The 13,615-nt window shown below is 36.6% G+C and overlaps 1 protein-coding gene across 1 annotated transcript in view; it reads right to left on the reverse strand.

The window, feature by feature from the left end:
* LOC150092595 (ion transport peptide-like) overlaps positions 1-12,993 on the reverse strand; it is a 32,987-nt gene extending 19,994 nt beyond the window's left edge. Inside the window, exon 1 of the mRNA XM_090414820.1 lies at positions 12,897-12,993. Coding sequence (XP_090270946.1) covers positions 12,897-12,921 — 25 coding nt within the window. The 5' untranslated portion in view covers positions 12,922-12,993. The remainder of the gene's footprint in view (positions 1-12,896) is intronic.
* Positions 12,994-13,615: the final 622 nt, after the last annotated feature.

The following is a 13,615-nucleotide window of genomic DNA, read 5'->3' on the forward strand; positions in this document are numbered from 1 at the left end:
TACCAGCAGAAGTCTTTGAGACCGTATTCAAGCACTAAGCAAGAAAACAAAGCCGACAACATCAATCCTAACTGACATGTAACTCCGAACTCCAATCTACATATCTGAACACTGGACACCATACATTAAAAATCTTTTATACCATGCAAGGAAATCAAAAACAGAGAAAAACTACAAGTTCCGGTGGACTAAGGATTCACAGATATTTATGAGACAGGATGAAAACATTCGAGTTTATATAATTGCAAGAGAATCCGACCTATGCAGTCTACCAATATAATACATTAAATCTCCCCTTCCTTAAGAACAAGATTTAAAATTATTTTAAAAACCATAGAGATCTCAAATCAAGGCAAACATATCTAGTCAGAAAATATAAATTTCAAATTCTTTGACTCTTTGATGAATCCAATTTTCATCCAATATCGACTTCTCTATCACACACACACACACACACACACACACACACACACACACACACACACACACACACACACACACACACACACACACACACACACACACACACACACACACACACACACACACACACACACACACACACACACACACACACAAAGAAGTATAAAGAAACACTGGTTTACATTGAGCTGGCTAACAATGATAACACTGCTCAAGTACGCCTTGATAACATAGACATATTAATCCTGACCGAAGTTGCAATAAATGACACAGAAACTTAAGCATACCACATTAATATCCATCGGACCTACAACTTATGTGGACCAAACAAAAGAGGAGGTGTCATCGTGGCATTTATCAAAGAAAAATACAGTGTGAATGAAAATAAACTCGTTTTGAACATACAGAAACACTGATTTCGGAAATCACAAATAGCGACAAACATAGCAAAATACCTTGCAAAACACGCCTGCAAAATACCTTCGCCTTTACATAGCTTGCCACCTTAAATGGACAAAACATATAGAATACCTTCATAATAAACTCTGCATGACTGCAGTAAAACTTTTCCAAGTAAAAGCCATGATTCCATATAACGTAAAACACTTTTATATAACAGTATGTGCTAGTCGCTGCTCAGGTACAATATAACAGTCTATGCGTACAGTATAACACATCAAACACCTATCTAGCGAAAATAGAAATTACTTCGGAAAATTATTTCAACAATGATTTGGAGGCCTCACATACGAGACAATAACTGATCCCTTTATGGCGATGAGCAAAATCCTGAGCATAAAAAATCAGAAACACTACTTAATGATAATAAGAAATTACTTCAAGAACACCTATCATAACAACAGAGACACGTATTACATAACACGACCCACCGCAACTCTTTACACCCCTAGATCCTTCAACGGCTCATAAGGTTCTGCAGTGAGATCACATTTCATACCCACTCTACTCAACAACCTACCATAAAACTTAAAACGTAGACAATTACGGAATATTAAAACACTGACTGTGGAAGTATACCAACACAATTAATATAGCACTCACACCTATTTTCACTTCACAAATCACCAGCTACCAACACTTACATTCCATCTTTAAAGAATACCAAATATAAATAATGTATGCTAATCCCACTCTCTTCGTAAAAGCTAACCCTAGTTTCGAAGTAGGTAAGATTAGCACGGCTTAATCGAATAATTCTCATTAGCCCAATCACTAAGTTAACTCCCAAAGTTCACAATACCTTAACCGATAATAATAATAATGATTATCATAATAATATTAATTATTATTATTATAAGACTACCCAAAAAATAGGACTGTACATTTTTCATATCGACATCAGGAGCATTCAGAAATACTGGCTGACCCTGCATGCTTATCTGAAGGAAGATACAGACAACATAGATATTTCAATACTAACAGAAATATTTACAACAAACGAAGAGGCAACCATCTACGAAATTCCAAACTTTCAACAATACAAACACTGCAAACAAACTAAACGAGGCAGTGGTGTAATACTATTTAGCAAACATAAAATAGAAGTTATCATCATCATCATCATCATCATCATGAAGGATTTAGGCCTAGAGTTGCCTGTTTTAGCCTTAGAAGTCATCGTTTAAGAGGACGTCCTGGTTTTCTTTTTCCTAATGGCTTGTACTTTAAGGCTTGTTTTGGTAATCTTTCTGTTTTCATTCTTTGAACGTGTTCCATCCATTTATGTTTATATTTTTTAATTTTTTCTATTACTGGTTCTTGGTTTAATTCTTTCGTAATTTCTTCGTTTCTTTTGTGATCAAATAGAGTATATGCTTTGCAGTTTTTCTCATAAACTTCATTTCTGCTGTTTATAATCTTTGTTTGTCTTTTTGTTTTATTGTCCAGATTTCGCTTCCATACATTAAGACCGGTAAGGCTAATGTATTGTATACTTTTAGTCTGGTTTGTTTTTGAACTAGGTTTGGTTTAAATATAGAGTTAATTACACCTGTTATCTTTAAATATTTTGCAATTTTTACGTTGATATATTTTTCATTTTCATATGTGATCATGCATCCTAGGTAGTTAAATGAAATTCACCAGTTCTAAGATCTTGTTATCTATTACTACCTTAGTTCTTGCTGGATCTTGTCCTTTAAAAGCATAGTTTTTGATTTTTCTGTTGATATTATCACACCAACTATCTCATTGGTTATCTCATTTAGATCTAAAATAGCTTTCTGAAAGTTATCTTCAGAATTTGTAATTATTATTTGGTCGTCGGCAAAGGAGAGAGTGAGAGTTAATACCTTGATGGAAATTTTTATTCCATTTTATTATTATTTCATTTAGGTAAATATTAAAAAGAGTTGCTGAGAGGGGAAATCCCTGTCGGGCTCCATGGTTTATCTCTCTCGTGTATGATAGCTCATGATTTAATCTTATTTGTATTTGATTATTTTCATATATGTACTTATGATATCCAAAAACTATAGGAAATATTCTCCCCCTCACACAAAGAAATATTCTCCAATAGGACCACAAGCAACCCAGTCGATGTAGTTCCCCACAGTAACAAAAGAAGTGTCACTTGCAATTCAACAAATTAACCCTAACAGAGGACTAGTAATAGACGGAATCAGACCAAAAAGACATCAAAAAACACTCAACTAATCTATGACCTGTTATACTAAAACTGTTAAATGAAATCTTCGAAACTGGGCACATACTTGAAGTACTAAAGATTGCATTAATCACTCCCATATATAAACATGGAAAAAGAAACATTATAAGTAATTACAGACCCATTGCCACATTCTCTGTAATCAACCAAATCATGGAGCGCATCGTGCATTGCAAACGCTCTACATACATTGAAAAATTCCAAATCATTCCAAAAACACAATATGGCTTTCTAAAACTTAAAGCAACAGCAACACTCCTGGAAGATTTTGCAGACCTAATAAACGCTGCATTAGATAAAAACAGAAGAGTATTAGTCGTTTTTATTGACCTAACAAAAACGTTTCACACACTAACACAAAACCTTGTTGAACAAACTAATACATATCGGAATCATAGATCGTTTACTCCAGTGGTTCAAAGCATACATGAAAAACAAAGCACATCACACGCATAGGATCAGCACACAGCAAAGAGGTACCGGTATTCCTGTGGATTCCCAAAAGGAGCCGTTCTATCTCCCATTCCGTGTAACCTATACACACATGATATTGGCCACCTTTCCCTAAAAAGTAAAATCTTCCAATACCCAGACCACATGTCCACAGTATTCATTAACAATGACGCAAAAATCGCTTACACAAATATGCAACACGACATCCATCAAATCACTAACTGGCTAACTGAAAACGGCTTATATATAAACCCAGGAAAAACAAAGCTAATGATATTCAAAAACTTCCAGACCCTACTCATAGAAACTAAATATCTCACTATCCAACATCCATTCTCCTATACACAACGCAATCCTAAAACTACAACCATCACACAGGTTAAAACAAGACGTTATCTCGGACTCTACTTCGATGTTTGATCAAAGATGGAATAGCCATACAAATTATCTATCACTCCCATACATAAACATGGAAAAAGAAACATTATAAGTAACTATAAACCAAACTATATCGATTAAAAGACATTACTCCGACACACGCACACACAAAAATACTAATCTATAAAGCATTATGTGAAAACATTTTAAGATATGCAATCATGTCATACGCATTCTGTGCAGACTACAAACTTAACAGATTACAGTCTTTGCAAAATAAAATGTTAAAACTGATATTCTGGAAACAAAGAGAAGATCCCACCATCACAGGGGCTGCAATGACAGAACCCAAAATATTTAACACTTACGCCACTAGATTGTCATGCGAAATCGCTACTTTAGTGCAACGTACAGAGTCACATAGCATAGTTATATCGCACGATGCATCTTGCCCAAGGGGCGTCCGTTGACTTCTTTCCAAACGTATGATGCAACAGAATCCTGGTGAAATGGGCGTTTTGAAAGAGGCTTTGTGATAGGATGCCATGTTGCAGCCTACCTGTTCGGGAAATTGTTGACGAATTAGGCCATCACATGTCAACAGTCAGTGAGTGATATAGTACGCCCACAGATTCGAGACCCTTCGACACTTCTGCGCATGTCAAAAGAAGGAGAATCCATTCCCATTATAGGGTAATCAATCCTATTGTGGGATGAGTGTTTATTATTACACGTCGGAAAAGTAACTTCTCTTTTACGATCATTGTAGATTTTAAAGTGGTAACTATTTTGACAGGACCGCGTGTTGGTGACCAATTCGTACATCGCTTTATTTCTTTCTCCCCTTCAACATTAATGGATTCTTCTTGGCAGCCTTCCAACGACAGCTCTCTATACTGTGGGCGGACTATACCATAGTGAGATGAAAGCTCGGGGGAGTCAACTGCAAGTGCTACCTGCAGTGCTACCCATCACGCTCACCACCGTGACCATAGGGTTCTACGAAGAATAACATGTAAAATCCACCATTCGCTGACCTACACGTTGAACCGAATTCCGGGCATCGACTGGAACACGAATCTGCACATAAACATTTAGAACCGACGCTCACAACATGGATTTCCATGGCAGGATTGCAATATGCAAGTCCCGCATTACCCGAACAGTCGTCTTCAGTAATGCAAAGAGCGTTAAATCTTAATGGATGTGTACTTAAAAATAAGTAAATAGAATTAGGAAATGAAACTTAGTACAATAACTCTTGGTGTGAGTTATCGTACTGAGACTACTGAGAGGCAGTGTGAAATACGAAGTATCTTTTTTATCATTGACATCTTGTAGACAGAAAAATAAAGGAATATTTAACGAAAAATGGTATGCCTATTATAGATGAGAATGCTACGTTGACATAATATGGTTTATAAAGTTTGAGCTGCTATTTGTTTGGTTATTTGCTATTTGTTGGGTTATTTTCAGATCAAAATATCATTCAGATGATCACAGATAAAAATGAAATAATTTGCATAAAGTACTTAATAAAGCGCATTTAAACTTCATCGCGCTACAAATATTGCAATAATGCAGTAACATACTCTAGTAAAGAGTTCTGTGCTGCTTACCTAAACAGTGTGAGCTGAGTGTAGTTTACATTGTGGTTCCAAATACAGCATAACGTGTACGACACAATAGATTGAACAGCAGTTAGGTTTGATGTTATCCTGCATTTTCAAACTTTATTGGATTTCTCTTTATGATCTGCGCATGAGTTCAGTGATTAGAAATCTATAGGTAGAGTGGAGCAACATTTATTAAACATTCTTTAGTAAGTTTATAGTTTAATTATCCATAATCTATGCAATCAGGACAGGTCAAGTCACTACAAGAAGTTTAGATATTAAACATGTTGTGCGACCTATTTTGTGCGACCTATTAGGGAATAGGTCGCATGTTGTGCGACCTATTCCCTACAGAGAATAAAAGTCACTGGAGGATTTGTTTAAAACAATATTTTAATTAATTATTTGACCACATTTATAATTAATTAAAATATTGTTTTAAACAAATCCTCCAGTGACTTTTATTCTCTGTAGGGAGCAGGCTGTTTTAGCCCTGCTTAACTTTTGGAGACTGAGGGGGCATTTCTGTAAGATACTTTTTATTGATAACTGATTGTTAGTGTTATTTATTGTTTTCAGTAGTAATTTATTGTGCATATAGCAATAATAATATTTGTTTCTACAGGGTGTCCCAAAATTCACGCAAGATTTAAATTTAGTGCCATTTGTGCGGTAAAGTGTTGCCAACGAGGAAAAAAGACAGCGTGACAGCTGGCAGTTCACGGTTATTAAAAATGGAGCGCTACACGAAAGAACAACGCATTTTCATTGTTGAGCAATATTTTAAAAATAACGAAGGTTTGGTAGCTACAGTTCGCAATTTTCGTACAAAATATGGTCGGAATAGTGATTTAACTTCATCAACTGTGAAAAGATTAATTAAAAAATTCAAGGAAACTGGATCAATTAGTGATCTTATACACTCTGGCCGTCCTTCAACAAGTCGTTCAACAGAAAACATCGAAGCTGTTCGTGAGAGTGTTGCTGAGAGTCCAGGAACATCAATTCGGCACCGTGGTCTTGAATTGGACATTTCGAGAACCTCTCTACAGCGTATTCTCACGAAAGATTTGCATCTTTATGCTTACTAAGTTCAATTGACTCAAGAACTGAAGCTTACTGGCCACACACAGCGAAGAGAGTTCGTTGAATGGATTATGGAACAACAACAAGTGGATGCTTATTTTTCGAACAAAATCATCTTCAGCGATGAAGCTCATTTTCATCTTGATGGCTTCGTTAATCGACAATGTCGCATTTCGGGTTCAGAAAATCCACGAGTGATTGTTGAGAAACAAATGCATCCACAACGTGTCACTGTTTGGTGCGGATTTTGGGCTGGAGGCATCATCGGTCCATTCTTCTTCGAAAATGCGGCTGGTAAGGCAATAACAGTTAATGGTGCTCGCTATTGCGACATGATAATCCAGTTTTTTGTGCCTAAATTGCAAGATATGGATGTGGACGACATGTGGTTTCAACAAGACGGTGTCACATGCCATACAGCCCGAGAAACAATTCAATTACTGCATGAGTCATTTCCTGGTCGTGTAATTTCCCGTTTTGGTGATCAGAATTGGCCGCCCAGATCATGTGACTTAACACCGTTGGACTTTTTTCTTTGGGGTTCTTTGAAGTCTAAGGTTTATGCCAACAAGCCCACGACCACCCACGCCTCGAAGGAGGAAATCGAGCGCTGTATCAACGAAATTCAGCCACATTTATGCAAAACGGTCATGGAAAAATTCGACAAAAGAATGCGTATGTGCCAGCAAAGCCGTGGAGGCCATTTACCCGACATGCTATTCCATGCATAACCCTATACTGTATACTTTATGAATCAATAAGAAATTACAATTTTTAATTACAAACCTGTGTTTTCTATCAAAATGACTTCTTGCGTGAATTTTGGAACACCCTGTATGTAGGAAACATGAAGTTACGTTAAATTGAATACTAAATGAATTAACAATTACTAAAACCTAAATTCATATTAACATAAGGTACTCCTGGATTAGGATTGACCGTCCTGTTCCATGGGATTTCCGGTTTCGAATTCGTAATAAGCCACGAAACCTAATAGGTAACCCTAGCAGACCACTATGCCTAATACGTAAAAGGAAGAAGGTATTGATCTCCTGGTGGAATTTTGTAAAATGAATAATTCTGTGATGGGGTACGCTTATTTAAATATAAAGACATATAAAATGACTTCGATATTACATGATAATAAAGTAAAACCTAAATTCATATTGCAATCAAGGATAATTTTAGGAGTAAACGTTTAGATATAGGGACATTCCTTGCTTGTGCCTCAAAATTTACGTCATTATTATGATTCACATAATATAAATTTATGTTGCTATGAAAAAAACTCCTAGATTTATTGAATTTCGAATCCCGCCTTTGGTTGCCTTGGCAGGGCCAGACCAAATGATTTCAAGAGCCTTATACGGCCCGCGGGACGGACGTTCCCCACCCGTGCTATAGAGGAAGTTAAACATTTTACATACTTGGGAGCAAATGTAGATACTGAAGGTGGAACTGATAGAGATATAATGTAAAGACTGGCAAAAGCTAACATTGCTTTCAGAAAATTAAATAATAAATACATGTAAATCTTATGTATGTAAAATGTATATGAACTAAAGACATTGAAACTGGCAAAAAAAAAAAAGAAGAAGAAGAAGAAGAACAGGAAGCTAAATTAAATAGTTTTCAAACAAAATGCCTACGTAAAATGTTAAAAATATTTTGGCTCAAACGTATAACAAAAGATTACTTATATAAGCTGACTGAGCAAAAAAGCATTACCGATGAATTAGATGGGATTTGACATAAATCCCAGAAGGAAAACTGAAAAAGGGAAGACCTAGAACTAACTTGCCAGAGAATGGCAGAAAAGGAAAGAAGAATAGTTGATTGGAAGAGCTGGAGAGAAGCTGAACTGGTGGCTCAGGACAGAGGTATCTGGAAGAATCTCGATCTCATGAACTATGAGAAGGCACGAAGAGGATAAGTAAGTAGTAATAACATATTGAACTCTAATGGCACTTCAGACCCAATTGCACGAACCACATTGCAAAAAAAAATTCATGAGTAGTCTTTTTTTCTCTCCGCGAATTACTACAGATTCTGTCTCTCTCTTTCTCTCTTTATGTATGACTGGATAAATTATCATTCCAAATACGGACTTTTTGGAGGATATAATTTGTTTGATTAATTGCCTTATCTATTGTTCGTGCCTATATTTTTGTGCACGGCGCTATTATGCATTGGATATTGATTTCTGTACAAGTTTTGTACAGAAATCAATATTTGTATTGATTTCGTCATACAATAAGTATTGTATGACGAGGGTCTGAAACGTTCTCGGCCTCGACCATAGATGGCAACACTATCGGCAAGATTTTTTTTTTCTAAGTTCGTACATCCGTCATAAGCATCCATGTTAAACTGCAAATCATTCTATTAAGCAGTTTGTTTTCTACAGCTGTCTGAAGCAAAAGCGTTGTCTGTCTCCCGTGAAATGAATAAAATTGAGTATCGTGAGGTTATAAAATTCTTTGTAAAAAAAGGTTTAATGCCAAAAAAAATTCATTCGAAGTTCATAAAAGTTTATGGACACTCTCCTCCTTCGTTTTAGACAATTAAGAAATGGGCTTCCGAATTTAAACGTGGCAGTACCAGCTTTGAAGATGATCCACGTGAAGGAAGTCCAAAAAGTGTAACAACACCAGAAATCATTGATCAAGTGCACGATATGGTATTGGATGACCGGCGAGTCAAAGTGCTTGAAATTGCTGAGACCATAGGCATTTCAAAAGAACGTGTAGGATATATTTTGCAAGAAGAATTGCAAATGAAAAAGCTTTGCGCAAGATGGGTGCGCGCTTGCTCACAGCAGATCAAAAACGCACTCGCATGAAAATCTCTGAACAGTGCTTCGAGCGTTTTAACAAGAATAAAACTGATTTTATGCGTCGATTTATTACTATGGATGAGACTTGGATTCATCATTACACACCAGAATCCAAACAGAAGTCAAAACCGCAGACAGAAGCCAGTTGTTCAGTGCCAAAGAAGACAAAGTCGGTTCCATCAGCAGGAAAGGTCATGACATCGGTGTTTTGGGATACTAAAGGTATTTTGTTTATTAATTATCTTGAAAAGGGTAAAACAATAACCGGGGAAGATTATTCCGATCTTTTAACCAGACTAGACGAATAATTCGGAAGAAAAGACCCGGTTTGCAGAAGAAAAAAATCATCTTTCATCAAGACAATGCACCTGCCCACAAAGGTGTTTTGGCAATGGGAAAATTAAGGGGTCTGCACTATGAATTGTTGGAACATCCACCCTATTCCCCAGATTTGACTCCCTCTGACTTCTATCTCTTCCCGAAACTAAAACTCTTCCTCGCTGGGCAGCGTTTTTCTTCGAATCAAGAGTGATTGCAGCTGTAGAAGGGTATTTTGCAGATCTTACTGAGAACCACTACAGGGAGACGGGATAATGACGCAGGAGGATCGCTGGAATAAATATATTAGTTTTAAGGGAGATTATGTCGAAAAATAAAAATAATTTTGAAATTATAAATTCGTTTTTTCATTGTTAGGCCGAGAATTTTTCAGACCACCCTCGTATTGTATTAAATAAATTTTGTTCGTTCCTTCAGAATTTTCGTTACTAGAACGGCCGTTTATATTATATTCTTCTGTGTTTTCTTACAGTTAAAAAATATTTTGGTTAGAAAGTTATTTTTTGTTATGTACAAAATATTCTATTTTGTCCAAATCTACTGCTACACGTCAGCTGACAAATTCTACTCTCCACGAGCGAGTGGACGAGGGTATTTGTCGAGTTGACATATATACAAATAGTTCCTTGATAAAAATTAACAACAAAATTATATCGTGTTCTATCTCTTTTAAGTATGATTTCGTTATTACACGCACACTTATTTGTGTGTGTGTGTGTGTGTGTGTGTGTGTGTGTGTGTGTGTGTGTGTGTGTGTGTGTGTGTGTGTGTGTGTGTGTGTGTGTGTGTGTGTGTGTGTGTGTGTGTGTGTGTGTGTGTGTGTGTGTGTGTGTGTGTGTGTGTGTGTGTGTGTGTGTGTGTGTGTGTGTTTATATATACTATATATAAATATATATGAAGTGCTAATCGCTTTATTTTACGTTGCTTTTTAGTAATGCTGAAAAACAACCAATAAAAAATAGTAAGGGCTGATAAAGGCTTCACTCTTTCCAAGACGGGAGGGTGTCACTTAGGAATATGCATGAATAAGTGCCTGTGTAGCGCAGATGGAAGCTAGGCATTGCATCCTTAGGTTGGAAAAGGACTGAGTTCGATTCTCGTCTTCATAAGAGGAATTTTTATATGAACTTTTTCAGTTATGGTAGATAAGCTGATCCCATACGTATATAGTAATCAGGATTGTTCTCTAAATGCCAGACGAAGTACTCGAGGAAACCTCTGGTTTTTCATCCTGCGTACAGGCAAATCAGTCAGAAATCACACACTTTACAAGAAAAAGATTATAAAAAAATAATATACAGGATTATTAAAATTAAGGTATCCCTGTTTAAGGTCTTTTGGCACGCCACCCAGTGATCCAGATGCTGCGAAACTGTAGGAATACATTGTACGTCACGCGGAAGCGACATATGAGAAAAGAAAATAGTTCCAAAATTCAGCATTAGGGGGCCTTGTAAACACCAATGCATGGAATTTGTATATCACGCAACTCGGCAGGTGCCAGTGGGGTTTAAAAAGATGGACATGGGATTTTTCCTTTCATTCTGTTGTTAATACCGTCCACAGTTATGGCATTAACCTTGCCCCAAAGTGCTTTGCTCGTGTAGCTATACTACCAAAACAATTGCAATGCTGTTGCTGACCTGCGCGAATTTCGTCGCCTGAACAAATGCCGACGAGGTCCACTATCTGAATATGCTCTCCGAAGAATGATTACTGGTTTTGAAGAAACAGGATCGTTGGGAATTAGAATTCGTAGTGGTCACAAACCAGTCAGTTCACAAATGAATGAAGTTGCCACTGCCGTTGTGAAGCAGATCATGAATAAGAGCGTTAGTTTCTGCAGCGTAAGTGCTGTATGAAGACACATGGATGTGCCTTGCACAACTGTCTGGAAAATTCTACGGAAATTTCTGCATTTCTACCCATTCAGGATAACCCTGACACATGAGTTGCACTCGCAGGACTTTGAAAGTCGAGTGACATTCGCTTTAACACTCCTTGCTCGAGTAGAGTTGGACTCTGTATGACAGTGGATGATTTTATGGGAGACAAAGCTCACTTTCATCTGAATGGAGCTGTGAATACCCATGGTTGCCTGGTATGGGCTTCGCAAAACCAGGCAAAATCCAACAAATCCCTTTGCATTCACTTAAAGTTACCGTCTGGTGCGTGTTTACAGCTTCATTTATTATTGGGCCATTATTTTTTGAGGATATTCGCCAGTCGGATGGATCATCCTGTGAGTTGCTCAGTTACTGCCGATGGTTAATAAAATTGTTGTACCACAACTACAGCAGCGCCTATACATGGATTCAATAATTTTCACGCAGGACAGGGCCCTTCCACACATCAGTCGATCCATACAGGAGGTTCTTCGAGAAAATCTCCTGGAAGCCAGAGTGATCAATCCCCTACTTTTCTCACTGCATGACTGCCCTCATTCACCTGATCTGCTTAGCTTTTTCTTTTACATTGTAAACATTTTAGTTGCATCATGATTTTCGGTACCATACTATAAAGTAGTATTCAGTTTTTCTATTAAAAATGCATTGTCATCCAGAAACGAACTTAATTAACACACATTATGTCCTACAGTTATCTTCACATAAACACTCTATTCTATTCTGTTTATTTAGACTTGCGTGTAGGCTAGTACAGAAATGATCGATACCATGCCAACAGTTCTGCTTGTACGTACATTGTATTTACCAGTTTCTGTTAAATCAGTACTATATGGCTTGTCTTACTTGTGATTAAGTTCTTGTATTTTAAATCTCAATTTAAAATACAAGAACAATAGCAGTAAATGAGTGAGTAAGATTTAATTCCTATAAATATTTTCAAATAACAGTGAATGTATTGTCATTTGAAAATATCCTCTTCCCATTTGGCCGATCATAACGAAGTCTCCGACTTTATTTGGGAAGATTTGACTTCGATCTTTCTCTACTTTTTTTTTCCAGATATAAATAAATGACGAAATATTTCTACCATTAAAAAGACACTTGTCATGCACTTCAAAAATAATTCAAAATATAGACAAAAACAGAGCATCTTGTTCTCTTATATAACTTACCTGTCTTTGTTGTCCATAAGAACATCCCGTTCGTTACAACCAGGCATTATTCATTATCGACAGTTTCTCACAGACACCCAGAATTCGAACTGAGAGAAAAAAAAAAAAAAAAAGAGCATGCTTATTAAGTTATATTCTTGTTACTACTACATAAAGAAGGTGGCGCTGTTTCACATTACTTAGAAATGCGTGCTTTCGCTTTGTGTACTGGTTGATATCGCAACAATATACATCATGATGAAAGATAAGAAACATACACGAATCTGAGCTTGTAATGTTGCGAATGTTTATTGAGAAAGCGATAAAATCTTTCTCAGAGTTGACTTGTTTTGGTAAGGACTAGTGTGTGATAATGTTAGAAATTCCAATGACGCTAAGATAGATTACATTGTAATGTTTATTTGGGAAGTTGTTTCTTTTATAATATGCAAGTTTTGTCTTTCCAGATGGATACGCTTACCTCAGGAAAATGTTTTTGTTTACAAAGAAAAAAACATTTTTGATGTGCAAGAAGAATTCACTATACCAAGAAAATAGAGCTTTGTAACGTTTATTTAGTCTAAGTTTGCCGTTCTTTTTGAAACGGATATGCTTAAAAATATACGACAGGCTCTATATAAGCTATGCAGTCACTCATCAATCCATAGTGACTTAAGTTAATTATTACTTTCAGGCATATCCTCATTGATTTCATTACAGGATGGGAAACCTAATATCGG

The sequence above is a fragment of the Typopeltis vanoorti genome, chromosome 25, assembly GCF_054136105.1.
Source record: "Typopeltis vanoorti isolate ZY-2024b chromosome 25, IOZ_Tvanoo_1.0, whole genome shotgun sequence".
Classification (NCBI taxonomy): domain Eukaryota; kingdom Metazoa; phylum Arthropoda; class Arachnida; order Uropygi; family Thelyphonidae; genus Typopeltis; species Typopeltis vanoorti.